Source organism: Amphibalanus amphitrite, unplaced genomic scaffold (genome assembly GCF_019059575.1).
Source record: "Amphibalanus amphitrite isolate SeventyFive unplaced genomic scaffold, NRLGWU_Aamphi_draft 000353F_arrow, whole genome shotgun sequence".
Lineage (NCBI taxonomy): Eukaryota > Metazoa > Arthropoda > Thecostraca > Balanomorpha > Balanidae > Amphibalanus > Amphibalanus amphitrite.
In genome coordinates this window covers 388182-403485 of record NW_024881847.1, presented here as the reverse complement: position 1 = coordinate 403485, position 15304 = coordinate 388182, and the positions used below count along the sequence as shown (strand labels likewise).

General features: G+C 46.6%; 1 protein-coding gene across 1 annotated transcript; it reads left to right on the top strand.

Moving 5' to 3' along the window:
* The first annotated feature begins 4531 nt into the window (after positions 1–4531).
* Positions 4532–8687, top strand: LOC122389303 (2-hydroxy-3-oxopropionate reductase-like). The gene is made up of 7 exons (XM_043381185.1): positions 4532–5001; positions 5562–5714; positions 6369–6502; positions 6793–6924; positions 7086–7203; positions 7600–7781; positions 8169–8687. The coding sequence occupies exons 1-7, from the start codon at positions 4854–4856 to the stop codon at positions 8385–8387; spliced, it is 1086 nt and encodes a 361-aa protein (XP_043237120.1). The 5' UTR covers positions 4532–4853; the 3' UTR covers positions 8388–8687.
* Positions 8688–15304: the final 6617 nt, after the last annotated feature.

Below are 15304 nucleotides of genomic sequence, written 5' to 3'. Positions count from 1 at the left end.
CCATAATACTGAAAGAATTGGGTGGTTTTGACTCGTTTACACGAAGCAGGAGGCGTTTCAATATTTTCCCATAGGCTTGCAATGTAAAGGTCACGAGTCTGGCCTGACCTCAGGTCACAGATATGAAAATTCTGAGATATACAAATTGCACATACTGGTACCCTAACTAAAGCCTGAAGAGAAGAAATTGATCGGTCAAAAACTCTAGCTCTGGCGTGATTGCAAACTTTTCTGAAGTAGGGTCACCAAACCGCCTCTGGTGACCTGACCTGAGATCAGATCAACTCAAAATTTTCAGAAATGTTGCGTAAAAGCCTTTAAGAAAAAGTCAGAAAATTTGAGCTTCCTAGCTCAAAGCGTTTGGGAGAAATAACCAAAAAACCTCAGGGGGGGGCTCCTGAGGCCCCCCCCGCCAGGAATAGGGTTAACTCGCGCATGAGTAGGGGCGGAGGCTCTACATAGCCGGCCTCCCGTTTTTCGACAATATCTTCTAAACCGTTCCAGGGATCAACACGAAACTTGAGGTATCCTCAGCGGCATTAATTTGACACCTTGTATAAAAATTTCAACTTTCTTACTACCATAGTTTGACCGGAAATGACGTTAGAAAGGCGTCATGTCGGCCGATTTGATGCAAAATAATGAATTACGACAAACCCTCTCAAGAGCTCAGTTTTAAAGTTAGATCCAATTTATTTGCATCAGTGGACTTAACCCTATTCCTGGCGGGCTCCGCCGGGACAAGAAACTGGCGGGGGGGGCCGATTCGGCCCCCCCTGAGATCTCGAGAACGAAGCAAGATAGCGACAAGCGGTAAACGGCATCGGATACGCACGGCCAAGATCTACAATTTTTACCAAGGGCATTTTCAGGTCAGGTCAAAGATGACGTCACAGGGGTCGAAAAAGTCAAAATGGCGGCACTAGATATGGAGAGAGTTTTTCTCGAATAACTTTCGAATTAGTCAAGATAGGAACAAACTAAGGGCATCATCGTGATCCTCTCGTCAATCCGCATCGAATGATATATATGTTGACCTCGAAAGGTCAAGGTCAAAGGTTGACCTCAGGTCACGTGACCTCGAGGTCATCATGTATATCATTCGATGCGTCTTGACGAGCTGAACACAATGAGATCATCCACGCGTCTGTATCTTGTTCCTGTACGGAGTTATTGGCCAAAAACCTTTGGTGACCTTTGATGACGTCACATGACCTCACAGCTGCCCAACAGCAAAACAGACCTCAAGGTAGTGAAGGTTGATCGTATATGAAGTCATGTATGGTATATGGGGCCATTCCGACCCGTTTTAGTGGTAAAAACAGGGAGTTGATTTTTCCCCCATTGACTTATAATGGGGAGGTCGCGAAATTGACCTGACCTTAGGTCACCGATATCAAAATTCCGAGATATACAAATTGCACATATTGGTACCCTAACTAAACCCTGAAGAGAAGAAATTGATCGGTCAAAAACTCTAGCTCTGGCGTGATTGCAAACTTTTCTGAGGTAGCGTCACCAAACCGCCTCTGGTGACCTGACCTGAGGTCAGATCAACTCAAAATTTTCAGACATGTTGCGTAGAAGCCTTTTAGGAAAAGTCAGAAAATTTGAGCCTCCTAGCTCAACGCGTTTGGGAGATATAACCAAAAAACCTCAGGGGGGGGCTCCTGAGGCCCCCCCCCGCCAGGAATAGGGTTAAGTACAGGTAGCTATGAAATTGCTGTCTCGCTCGGCACAGGATCGGTGGGCCGAGTTGCGGCGATCCTGTCCAATATCTTCATAAATAGCCAAGTTATTTGCAATTTTGTCAAAATTTTACAATTATATATTTTTGAAAACTATTTTTTCAGTACTATTCTGACATCATACAGCAAAATAAATGGCTTTGTCGCATTCCTGAGCAGCTGAGCTCAAACTGCATCTGATGGGCACATTTGTGTTAAAAAAAATCATTTTCAAAATTGGGCCTTCTCTGAGGTCTGAAGTGACCTGATAGGTAGGTACAGCCAAAAATGACCTCAAATGACACAGACGACCTTGTTTTCAAAATCTATGAGTACAATGGACCATAAAACATGCGTAAGGTGCCGACTGTCGATACAGTACATACAATTTCCGTGGCCTAGGATGACCTGGTCTTGACCTGAAAGATTCGAAGTAAAAGTTAGGTGCCCTCAGGGTAACTAAGGCATATAGCAAGGAGTGCCTAAACAAAAATGAGCCTGATCGGACCTGTCAGCCGGCGGTCAGATCCTAAACTGTGAACAAGCAGAAATGCTGATAATTTTTATTTTGACCTGACCTGTGACGTCATCGGTGACCTCGAGGTTAATGAAAATAGGTTCCGTACGACAGTTTTCCAGGGCTATCAGACGCCGTTTGAATTTTGACGATCGGCTCAGTAGTTTCGGAGCTAGGAGGAGGGCTTTCGGAGATAGGAGAGCCCCCCTCCCTCCCCCCCCCCCCAGTCACTCGCGTTATGGAAAATGCCCCAGTAATGCGCGAGTTAATGTATATCTATTTATGATTCCGTTTTTTTCGTTACACTCAAATCACGCATTTAATAGAACAGGTAAAGACTGCATTAATTGATCAATCTTGATATAATTAGGTGTGCAAATTTAATGTGGTCTAGGTAAAATATCCACCTTAAGTTTATAACATTATGTGAATGACCGACCTTCATTGCTGCCAGGCCCTAAATGTCGAAACTTGATGGTTTGCAGTGCGGCCATGTAACCACGTAGATACGTAGATTGTAAACCAATAACTCCTCAATCGTTTATTCCATTTGAAAGTGCGCTGGTTATCTATTGACCAGCGCGAACAGCTGTAATGTGCAGCAAGGAGGTATGCAATTCAGTAAATTCTCTTATCTTTGAAGTGAATTGGCTGTGTCATGAATACAATGGATGCATGTCTGGAGTGGAGTCTTTTTTTTAATGGAGACTGTCTGCAGTGCCCGTTTAACTCTGATCGCGCATGAAGTGAAATGGGGAGCGAGAAGTTTAACCCACGAGCCGCTGGGGGGGGGCATAAAGTTGCCCCCCCTTTACGTTTTGTGAAATATCTCCAAAACCTGATGAGCTACGACCGTGAAACTTGGCATAGCTTCAAATGAATACCTAGGCAATGTTTGAGGAAAGTTTGGTGGTTGTAGCACCTAAGATGTCACAGTGACGTCATAAAGTTTTGTCGTTTTCCGACATGGACCGTTTCTGATGACGCTGAGCATGAAACTCAACTGTAAATGAACTAGACAGCACCTGCTGTCATCCTAAAACATCTAACTATTTACACTTCCATCTAGTTTCTGACCAATAATCGACCCTTTATATTCGGTCCCATATATCTGATGTATCGTGAGGAATATGAGAGTCGCAAATCTATAATTTCACTTATGACGTCACTGTGACGTCATTTCAAATGGGATCGACACCAAATTTGGACACAACCTCGGCTAGGTATTCAGGAAGATGTGTGCAAAGTTTCGCTTCTCTATCTCTTCGCGTTGCGACGATATCGTCGCAGAAGTAAAGGGGGGGCAACTATATGCCCCCCCCAGCGGCCGGCGGGTGGCGCGGAGGCCCAGCGGCCGCCGGGTTAAATTGAGAGTAAATTGGTATGCATTTTATTACCAATAGTTACGCATCTCTATTTTGTCGTTCTCTTTATCCGATATTTTTTTATCAGCGTGGTATGAGGAAGCGAATATGGATTATTAGAAGGTGAAGATGTCGTGTATACAGCTTCATCAGGTAGGTATGTTTTACGCTTGCAAATTTTGTGAATTATGTTGAAATAAAAGCAGTTTCAGTTGGTTGAGACTAAAAAGTCAAACATTTACTTGAAAACCATAATAAAATACCTAATCGTGACATGAATAATGAATGTTTTGCTAGCATTGGTTTCAAACAGTGCTTTGCCATTGTTGCCACTGACGAACACGAGAGAACATGGGAGCTGTGCTTATTCCTCAATAAGGCACGACTGCCAACCGGGCAAGGCCGTGGGAGGTTGCACGCTGCACAGCTCCCCTTCTTACTCAGCGCTCCTGGGCCACACGTAACGACACGCGGTAAGCGGCATTCGAAAGTGTCAAAAAAAATCACGGAGAAAGTAGACAAGCCATTCGTTAGGTCAAGTCAAAGGTCAGGTCAAAGGATTCATCATAGGTTAAGTATATTGCCTATTTCAACTTTTTCTTTTAGCGAATCGACACATAACTTGGAAACGAATATAATTAATAGCGCCGCGGAAAAGCGCATTCGATAGCTCTTTTCACGTTCCTTTTTTCGGCGGCGCGAAGCCTCGATTTTTTTTTACAAACGCGAAAAAAACGGAAGGGGGCGCTCATTGAGCGCTCATTGAGCTTGACAAGCAGCCTCCCGGTCTGGTGTGGGTCCGAACGAACGAGTGAGGTTAGGTATATCAAACTTACTCGCCATCGAGAGGCCATCAAAACAGTCTAAACATGGGCAGTGTTCGTGGGTATGCTTAGGAGTCTGTTTGTAATGACAGCCAGCAAGTTGAGCAGTACCATGTGGCCCCTGTCGGCCTTGAGTGCCAGTCTTCTCGGCTGTTGTCGACTGCCGCTCAGTTCACCACACAGTGCTTTTATACCGCGTGGAGACGGTTGAATCTCTGTGCGGTTCGAGTCTACACCGTTTCAGCGCGCTCCCAGTGAAAAGACGCGTCATCCAGTAGAACCGGCTCACCATCAGACGGCTGCAGCTCCTTTCAGCAGCTCTCATCGCGGTAGCTTCTAGCATCTACCAGTGTCCAGCAGCTGTCAGCTGTTGCCACTTCTCCCACACCTTCTACCAGTCTCGGCGGATCACCAGGACGCTATGCTGCGCGCCGGGCTTCGTCTGACCTCTGGTCTGAGGAAGGTGCTGCCAGATCTCTGCCAGACGCACCACCATGGAGTCCAGTGGCGATTGCTCAGCTCCGTCACCAAAGAGACGCCGATCGGGGTCATCGGCATTGGAAACGTCGGCAAGTATATGAACAGGTCGTAGGCAAAAGGCCCCTGGGGCGCTGCTTTGCGATTTAGTGGTAAGTCTGAATAGATACCTCTATTCTATTGTTTGCTGCTCGTAAGCTATTGTTGGGTTTTTTATGCTAGATGACGCGTAGGTAGGTATAATCTTGAAGCTCAAACTCAAATGTTTTGTAGGAGTTTTTTTCAAATTTCAACTTTCTATTACGATTATTCGCCGTTGATGTAGGCTTAACGACTTCATTTTATTATAACCACGGCATAGATAACATGATTCATGTTATCTATGCCTATGGAAAACAATTATTTATGTGTGCATGCTGCTTTATTTTTGTCTCATGTTTTAAACAATGAGCAGTTAGTATAAGATTCAGCGGAGTAATAAACTCACTTTCATTTTATCCTACCGTAAAGAAAGAGATGAGACTGACTAGACGTCGCATAACAGTACGCAATTTCAGGAAATTGCTCATGGTTTTTGTTTCATTGAACAGACGCACTTCGTCCCCCCCTAGGTATCACACGTGCTAACGCTGCCCCCGCCCCCTCCCCTCAGGTGACGCCGTTGTGAGGAATCTTCTGCGCTCTGGATACACCGTCTTGGCCATGTTCGACACAGACGGCGCGCGGATGTCAGCGCTAGCAGATCGGGTGGCGGTGGCCGACAGCTCCCGCCAGGTGGCGCAAAAGGCCGATGTCGTCATTACATGTGAGTACCTACTGCTGGGTTCACCCGGAGTTGGGGCCTAATGCTAGAGAATAGGTACCCAGATGATACCCCACCAGACAGTCATGAGATCTTCTGAGCCGTCGGTCATCCTGAGCTGAGCCGTCATGCATACATATTCGTACCGGGATAAATGGCCTGGCCTGGAATGGTCGTAAGCTCGTAAGGCACAACGCCGTGATTACTATATATGGCCTTGGATTACTGTTTAGCATAGCAACAATTGCGACAGCGCGGTATTCGCTGGACAGTTACTCTATGTATAAATGTTACCAGCTCAGCACTTCAGACTACTCGTATCTTTCAGGGACCTCCCATTCCTATGCTTTTGGCGAAGTCAACGCCGAGTGGGCACTGGGCAGTATCCCTTTCGCTCAGCTACCGTTTTGCGCTGTTCAGTGTTGTGTTACTCAAAGATCAATCTATTCACTCGATACTGATCTGTTTTATTCGCTCAGTAGCTCTATTCACGCGACGGACATTGACATCCTGTTCTGCTCGCAGCAACCCTTCTTTTTGTTCAGCTGCCGTCCTGTTCTGTTCAGCTGCCGTCCTGTTCTGTTCAGCTGCCGTCCTGTTCTATTCACCAGTGACCGTACTGTTCTGTTCAGCTGCCGCCCCGTTCCGCTCGCGCAGGTCTGCCGAAGCCGGAGCACGTGGAGCAGTCGTACGTCGGCCCGGACGGTCTTCTGGCAGGGTTCCGGCCGGGAACCGTGTGGATCGACCACTCGACCACCGATTACCAGGCCACCATGCGCTACCACAAGGAGGTATATGGAAAAAAAAAACTTTTCCTGAATAACTATCAAGAGGGCTGAGACAGCAGGCGGAGCCAACTGATGAGATTAGGACGGCTTATGGTAGATCATGGCATAGGACACCATGTAGCAGGACTCTGATTCGGTACCCTGATTCGGTACTTACGAGCAATGCTGTCCCGAATACGGGCCCTGGATGTTCAAAGCTAAATGTTAGACTAAACGATATGATGCCCGACGGGCAGAGGGCATGTAGCGGCTTGCTGCTGATGCGACTGAAGTCGCGCTGTGTGTTCCTCCAGCTGAAGGGCAAGCAGGTGGAGATGGTGGAAGCGCCCATCACCGGCGGCCTCTCGGCGCTGAAGACGGGCACCATGGTCACCTACCTGGGCGGCGACAAGGCCGTCGTCGAGCTCGTCTCACCGATACTATCGGTGAGAGAATTGGGATGGGTTACGTTTCTCTCGGTGAGAGGACGAAAGGCGTACCATCCATACTACTGTTCACGATGAGCCCGATTGTGTACACGTTACATACCTGAGCCGGGCGACCAAAGATTCTCCAGTGACACCGCAACTGTGTGTTTGGCCCGCAGGCGAGCTACACTAACCTGGTGTACCTGGGACCAGTCGGGTCGGCGCTCATCACCAAGGTCGTGTCAAACATGCTGTGCATGCTGAATGCCATCGCGACAGCGGAGGCCATGATGATAGGTGAGATGATGTATGATGGCGTGCGGTAAGAAATAAATCGTTGATAGGTATAAAGGTCATCTGGCTGGCTGTATACAAGAAAAAATGATTGCTGGAAGGCTAAAATAGTATGAGAGAATATACTCGTCAATAAGGGGATCAGGCTGCGTCCAAGCAGGAACGCAATTAGGCATAGTTATAATCTTTTATTTGATGAATACCTAATTTATCGGTAAACAAGCCAAAGCTCTCATCCACTATTATCCATGACAGGTGCACCTATTTAACGTTACCGGATGTTTTCACTTCATGTAGAGACAACAGGCGTTGTAAAGAGACAACGGAAAATATTTAAGTGGCATGATGCATGCCCATTTTCCGTCCAATAAAAACGCACCCGACCGCCTTGCCGACCAGCCAAGAAGTCCGGCCTGGACCTGCACCAGTTCTGGAACGCGATCCGCGCCGGCTGCGGCAACAGCTTCACGTGGGAGACGTCGGCGCCGTCCCTGTTGCGCGGTGACTACGACCCCACCTTTACCATCGACCTGCACTGCAAGGACCTCGACCTCGGATACCAGATCGCCAAGCAGCACAAGGTCAGCAGCACGATCACCTGGCAGTAACATTGAACTATATTCACCGGTGCAAAGTTGCCCATTCGAGCGCGGCGAGACCAGCCAGCGAGCCGTTGAGAGCAATATTGATCTTTGTGGCGTCAATTAAATTCAAATGATCTTACATCAGGCAGTCCTTCAGGACCTTCAGGTTGAAAGACCCATATATAGGTACTCGTACGTTCCCTTTTGGTGAAGGCCGGCAGGCGAATGTATTCACACTGGGGAAAGTAACTCAAAGACTGAGGATTAAGCATTACGAATTCCCTGATAGCCCGCTACCCGAGTCAATATAGGGTGTGAGTAGCTATTGCGATATCCTGCTGATGCCATTTACGCTAACTTGCGAATGTGTGACGTCTGTCACAGGTTCCCATCCCGCTACACGGGCTGGTGCAGCAAATCTCCAACCAGGCCATGTATCAGTACGGTGCCGAGGCGGCCTGCTACTCGGGCCAGCGGCTCTACGAAGAGAGCTGCGGGGAGCTGCTGCGCTCTCCCGGCTTCGAGAACTGGAGCTACGAGAATCGCATCATCGACGGCAGCGTGGTCCCGCAGCACCGCGACATCCAGACAGATGGGGAGTGATGATCCGGAGGGATGGCACGCGATTATCTGGAGGGGGCGCGATGATCCAGAGGATGATAAGAAGCTGGGTGATGATCCGGGCGGATTGTCGTGAGATCCACCGAGATTGTAGATCCAGCACTAGCATCCATTCAAAAACAATGGCTCTAAATCTACGATCATCCGTTGAAAAGCTAGGCAGATGGCAGGATTAGGCAGATGGAGCTAGGCCCTCTCATTCGGCTGAAAACCACAGCGAGGCATGGCTCGGATTCGGATATTCAGGGCAACTTAATTTCGATTGTGTTTGGTGTTCATTAACCCTCGCCCCGTTGGGGGGAGGCCATTTTGGCCCCCCATGTGGTTTTTCCTGAATAGCAAGAAAACGGCGGCGCGCAGCGCCGCCAAATTTTCAGTACCTTCCTGGGCATCAATTTGACACCTTCACACAAAATTTCAAGTCTTAGGTCACCTTAGGTCAGGAGTTATTGAGGTTAAACTGAGGTCATGTTCGAGCAAAAATGAGCAAAAAACATGCAATCTTGAAACGCTCACCAAATCTACAGTTATCAAGCAATTTCAAAGTTCTTTATATGATCTGGTAGACAAAAAGCGCCGCTACAAAACTGTTGTCTCGGATTTTCAAAATTTTGGGTTTTTGACCCTAAAAAATTCAAAAAATTGATTTTTTAAAGAAAAACTGAAAAAAAAAATCAAAAAACTTTCCGAATTTCGAAAAACCGGAATATACGTGATGGTCCCTGTGCTCTTCTATATACATACCAAATTTCAGATCGATATCTCGTTTTTTGGCCAAGTTATAGCGAAAAGAAACTGTTCAAAAATGATGACGTCAAATTTTTTAACTCAATTTTTAGCGATTCTAGACCACGTACGGCAAAACAAAGACCACCATTGAACCCCCCGTGACGAGCTGCATCGATTCGATACCCATTTTATGCAAAAATATCAACTTTAAAATTTGACCTAATTTGACCTGACCTTGACCTGACCTTGACCTGACCTTGACCAAAACGTGACCTAAGCTGGCCCCAAAGGCTGCCTGACCCACATAATCGCATTTGTCATGTAAAATGGACCATAAAACATGCATCACACGACTCTTTCATATTGTGACCCCTCAGTGACCTGACCTCTGTGACCTGACCTGGTATCAGTGACCTCAAATAGCAAAATATGTGTTTGAAGAACATTTCCCCATCAATGATTTTCAATGAAATGCATTTTACTCGATTTGACAACGCATTTCTTGAAATGCCTGTAAACGGTGAAAATTGGACCTTTGACCTGACCTGTGACGTCATCGGTTTGACCTAGGTCAATAAAATTGGGTCACAAGGTAGTTCCCTGATAGGGCTATCCAACACCGTTTGCCGCTTGTCGCTAGGTTGCGTGGTTCTCGAGATCTTAGGGGGGGGGGCCAAAATGCCCCCCCCCCCCAACGGGGCGCGTTGCTCGGCAGAGCCCAACGGGGCGCGGGTTAAAAGAAAAAGGACATTGAGCTACATAAAGTGCATATTTAAATATGCTTACCTATCTTTACCTTATGTTTGAAATCAAAAGAATAAATTTACCGTAACACTTCAATACCGGCTAGAAAAAAGGTCATTGACTTCAGTGCCACTCTTCCGGACACAACTGTTTCTTGTGTTGAGAAAATTGCGCTGCAAGACAGCAAACATGCATATAAGCTTCAGGCCAGCTTAGTCTGGAACCGTTTATTGGGGTAAATCATGCCCCGTCATCATAATGACATTTAATTCACACATGCACTTCTGAACGACAAATTCATAAAGTTATTTTGACAGGGTTATTTGGTGTCTTGCCTACGTGGTACGTACGTAAGTACGCATTATGCGCCCTTGCATCTGTGGGCTTCCCTAAATATGAAGCACGAGCGTCTGTTTTTGAATACATGACCACGTAAAAATAGCGTGTTTGTTCAAAAAGAATGTGCTCTTTGCTATGTTGTGGAAAGGGTGCTGATAGAGTTGTTACGAGCCATTCAAGCCGTCATACTGTTATGGATATGCTTGAAAGCTCAAAATTACTTAAGAAAACTGGTGAGGAAATAACTGCTAACGAAGGCTTAGCATCGAAGAAAATCATCGGATATTATTTTTCGGCTCATTGGTGTCCACCATGCAGAATGTTTACACCTCTCCTTCTGGATTTCTACAATGAGCTGGTTGAAGACGGTGCTGAATTCGAAATAGTGTTCGTATCTTCCGATCAGTCAGAAGACTCCATGAAGGAATATATCAATGAATCACATGGGAATTGGCTTGCACTGCCTTTCAACAGTGAAGTAGGCAAAGAACTAAAGTCAAAATATAGTGTTCAAGGTATCCCAACACTCGTGATCGTCAAGAACGATGGAACATTGGTTTCGTTGAATGGAAGAGAGGACGTGCAGAAGGAAGGACCACCCGTCTTCGCAAAGTGGAATAAATGAAAACAGCTGCGTCGAAGTGAACCAAAAAGGAACTCGTATTGATCTATGCAAGTAAGGAAAAAACAAAATATTTTCAGGTAAGCTGTTGTTAAAAGCAAACATTAAGATGATTGACGGATAGAATGCCGATGAAGGCAAGTGAAGCGGCTTGTACCGAAACTGTTCACTGCGTCATGATGCGTGGCGTTGCAGATCATTCATCTATTCATTTATGTTGGTGTTGGTATTGTGTGTGCGTGATCACTGATCGCTGTCTCCGCATAACATAAAGGTCCTCTGAACCTTTTGAGAAACTAGCAGAGATTATTCTGCGCGAACAACCATGAATAAACGTTTAAAGGAATGCCACGTCATTATCTTGTTGAACGGATGCAAAATGACTTCACAGCTGATGCGCATTAAACAACGAACGATAGGTATTTACTGTTCAAGATCATCATCGTCAAATGAATAATAAGCAAGCGAATGCCTATCTTCTTTATCATCATTTGCGTCTCGCAGGCAACCTTTTTAACCCGCGCCCCAGTGGCGGTCTCAGCCAACTTCGCCTAGTGGGGAGGGGGGGGGGGGCATATGTTACCACCCACCTCTAACTCAAAAACTAAGAGGGCTAGAAAGACGCGGTAAAAAGCAGTCGATAGCTCTCGATGCGTACGTTTGAATGTATTTCATTCATTTTCCATCTTAGAGCAATATTGGGGTCACCAGAGATCATCAAAGGTCAAAATTTCCGAATTGTCATTATATTTTTCTGAAAACATGCCATTATCTCAGGGACTATAATAGCTAGAAGAGCGCTGGGAAGAGTAATCGATAGCTTTTGAACTCTTCTTTTGATAAGGTCATCATCAAAAATGACCTCAGGTCAACGGTTTAGCCTCCAGAGGGCAAAAACTCCAAAAATAGCTGTTTTTACGAAAAGTGTTTTTCGACGATAACTTTTGACTAAAAAAAGCTAGGACAATTCTTTTGCCAGAATCGTGTTCCTCTCGCCGAGACGCGTCTAATGAACTATAATTTGACCTTGAAAGGTCAACTTCAAAATTTGACCTCAGGTCAAGGTCATGACCTGACCGGAAAAGGTCATGTTGATATCAGTCGATGCGTCTCGGCAAGACAAACGCAATGAGGCCAACCCCAGCGTTCTATCTCTTTCCAATCGAGAGTTATTGGCAAAAAGCTGTTTGTAGCCTCAAATGACCTCGGATGACCTTTCTAGAGGCTATCAGCAAAAAAGACACCTTGGTCGTCACGGATGGTCCAAATCATTGTGATTATGAACTATTTGAACTGTTCCTATGCGTACACACGGATTTAGATGCATTTTCGTTTTTCTCCATTGACTTGTAATGGAAAGATCACGCCACTGACCTGACCTTAGGTCACGCATATCAAAAAATCCGAGATATACAAATTGTAGGCAGTAGGCACCCATAACACCAGTAAAACGCCTTTTGGGCGAAGAAAGAGCGAGCGAGATTGTGAGCCCTGCACGTGCGGAAGGGCGAGAGGGTACTTCCAACGGGCTTGTGCAAAGCACCGTTATAACTGGTCGCTAGTGGTGTGCCAAATTTGAACGCAATCGGCCCAGCCGTTCCTAAGATCTGGAAGCGGCATTCTGCACGTGCGCACGTGCAAACGGGGTCCAAAATGACTTTTGCACGGCACCCTACCAACCGGTCCCCAACCGTGTACCAAATTTGAGCGCAATTGGCCCAACCGTTCTCGAGATCTGGAAACGCCCCCTGAACGTGCGCACGTGCAGTAGCACCCTAACCGCAACACATGGGAATGCATTGCGGGCCTGGTGGGTGCCTACCTGTGTGCCAAGTTTCAGCGAAATCGCCCCTGTAACTACCGAGTTACTGAAATGGGAACAAAATTTGCACCTCTTCTTTTTGTATTTTGAACGTGCAGTGAGGGTCACTCACATAGATTAAAGGTGCCTTGACACTTGCGCGACTTTTGGTCACGATTTTGTCGTGGCAAGCCGTGCCATTTTCGTGCACGAACTGGGGTGGCTCCCGCACTGTTCACGACTAGTGCACGACCAGCTCAGGACGATTTCACGAATAATTCACGAATGCGTGACCATCAGTGTCCACATTGACACGGACTGGTACGACGAGTTCACGCATACTTTCCGCATAGTTTGCGCATAGTTTACGCACTTGCCGCATTGGCACGACAAGTTTGCGCAATTTGTGCCGACTTGGGCATGCCATGTATATAAATGGGACCTCCCATTTACCAATTTCCCCGTGTCCTGGCCTGACCCATCGTGAGCTCCAGTGACACAAATGTCCTGACTACGGTCAGGACAATGTGACCAGTTTGACCTGGATTGACCTATCGTGACCTTGGCTGACCTCTGTGACCTGGCGTGACCTATCGTGACTTCATGGTGACCTCTGTGACCTAACCTGATACCGTGTGACCTAATTTGACCTCTGTGACCTAACCTGAGCCCGTGTGACCTAGCTTGACCTCTTTGATCTGAAATGACCTGTTAAATACAATTTCCGTCATAACTTCCCATCTAAGCGTCCAATCGACTAGGGAAAAACACCCAACAATCCCAAATTTCGCGCTGCGAAGCAAGCCGAGATCCACACATTGGCACGGGCTGGTACGACGAGTTCACGAATACTTTTCGCATAGTTTGCGCATAGTTTACGCACTTCCCGCACCGTCCCGACGAGTTCACGACGAGTTCACGAACAGTTTGCGCATAGTTCACGATCCGGTCGCGATATTTTGTCGTGACCAAAACTTTGAACATTTCAAACTTCTCGCCCCGACATGGCACGAAGTCACGACGAGCTAACGCACACTTCACGTCAGTTTGCGACTAGTATGCGCACGGGCACGATTTGATTCGTGTCACAAAATCGTGCAAGTGTCAGGGCCCCTTAAGAGTATCCGACCTTTGGTAGAAGAGATGCAGCTACCCTATAAAACTTACCGCAAGACAATCGCCCAAGCCGCTGCTGAGATATGGGCCTCTCAAAATCACTACTTTTGCAAAACTGCTTGAACACCCTTGACTTTTCACGTGGCACGTGCCACGACGGTCACTGAGATGTATCAAAAGTAGTCAATTACGGGGTAGAAGGGATTGGGCTACCCAGCAAAAAAGACCGCAGGCCAATTGGTCCAGCGGTTGCTGAGATATAAGCCTCTCAAAAGCGTAACAGGCCGGGCCGGGCCGGGCCGGGCCGGGCCGGGCCGCTCATACTGAGATTTTTCCGTTATATTGAAAAGACTTCGCTTCGCTCGCTGCGCTCGCTCGCTCGTAATCATGCAATCCACCAAGTTTAAAGCCTCTCTGACAAACACTGCAGGCTGAACATTATTGCAAACTTTTTTAGGCTTGGTCAGTTAACTTGACCTGAGGCCAGTTTCACCAATAAAAAACAGACGGCTGCGATTATTTTTTGACAAAACGATAGTCTATAAATCCTATTTACCGGTGGCAAAATTAGTTACTGACCAAATAATATAGCACTTGAAAGCTAAGTTATTACATTTTTCAAGTCAGCGATTAGTATTTTCAGCAGTAAATGACATTTTGAGACTATCGTTTTATCAAAAAATAATCGCAGCCGTCTGTATTTTATTGGTGAAACTGGCCTCTGGTGACCTGACCTGACATGACCTGGGGTCAAAAATTTCACACATTGTCTCAAATTGATGTGCAAAAAGGTGCTGGCGCGGTTTTCTATTCACACGCAAAGAACGCGACAGGGTGGTAACATATGCCCCCCCCCCACTGGGGCGAAGGTTAGTGGTAACCTCTTGATCATTGTACCTACTGTTATTAGATGGATCATTTTTACAAAGCCTTGACTAGTTAAGCGTGTAAACCTTTTAAAAATATAACATTTGCCCTACGATCATTTTTCGTATGCAATTCGCCAAACACTAAACCTAATTTTTGATGATTGGTCAGGATTTGTCGGATCAAATTGGCCAGAATTAGTCGCATTATTATAGTCACTCGTATCTGTTCCACTTGGCCAGGCAGTTGCGCACAATGTTGTAGCTGTTAGGTCGTTTGCGAATTGCGCTTATTGCTAAGGTCAATGACAGGTCGCTGGAGCCGATAGAGGCTTCTGAACATGCATGTGTGATAGTTATTTTTCATTGTTTTTCTCCGACTGCAAACTTCCCAGCTTATCCCATGAAGGCAAGCAAAAAGTAAGTCGGGGATATCAATGCAGTAGTAATAGGCGACGTTAGAGCGCTTTATTTGAGCGTATTCGGAGCAACACAGATATGTAAACCACATACCTACACAGTTTTAACGCCGATCACCAACCGTATAGAAGGCAAGTGAAGCTCGAAATCTCCACCTGTCACCATTATCCAACGGAGAGCCGCACCTGTTCCACAAACTTCTTCATCGTGGGGTCGACGACAGAGCCGGCTCTGGACCTCCGGCTGGGGGGCGACAGCAGCG

Excerpts from the sequence above, each read along its gene's own strand:
- LOC122389303 (XM_043381185.1), top strand. The coding sequence starts at position 4,854 with ATGCTGCGCGCCGGGCTTCGTCTGACCTCTGGTCTGAGGAAGGTGCTG. Across the intron at positions 6,925-7,085 it reads TCGTCTCACCGATACTATCG|GCGAGCTACACTAACCTGGT; the intron begins GTGAGAGAATTG and ends TTTGGCCCGCAG. Across the intron at positions 7,204-7,599 it reads AGCGGAGGCCATGATGATAG|CCAAGAAGTCCGGCCTGGAC; the intron begins GTGAGATGATGT and ends CTTGCCGACCAG.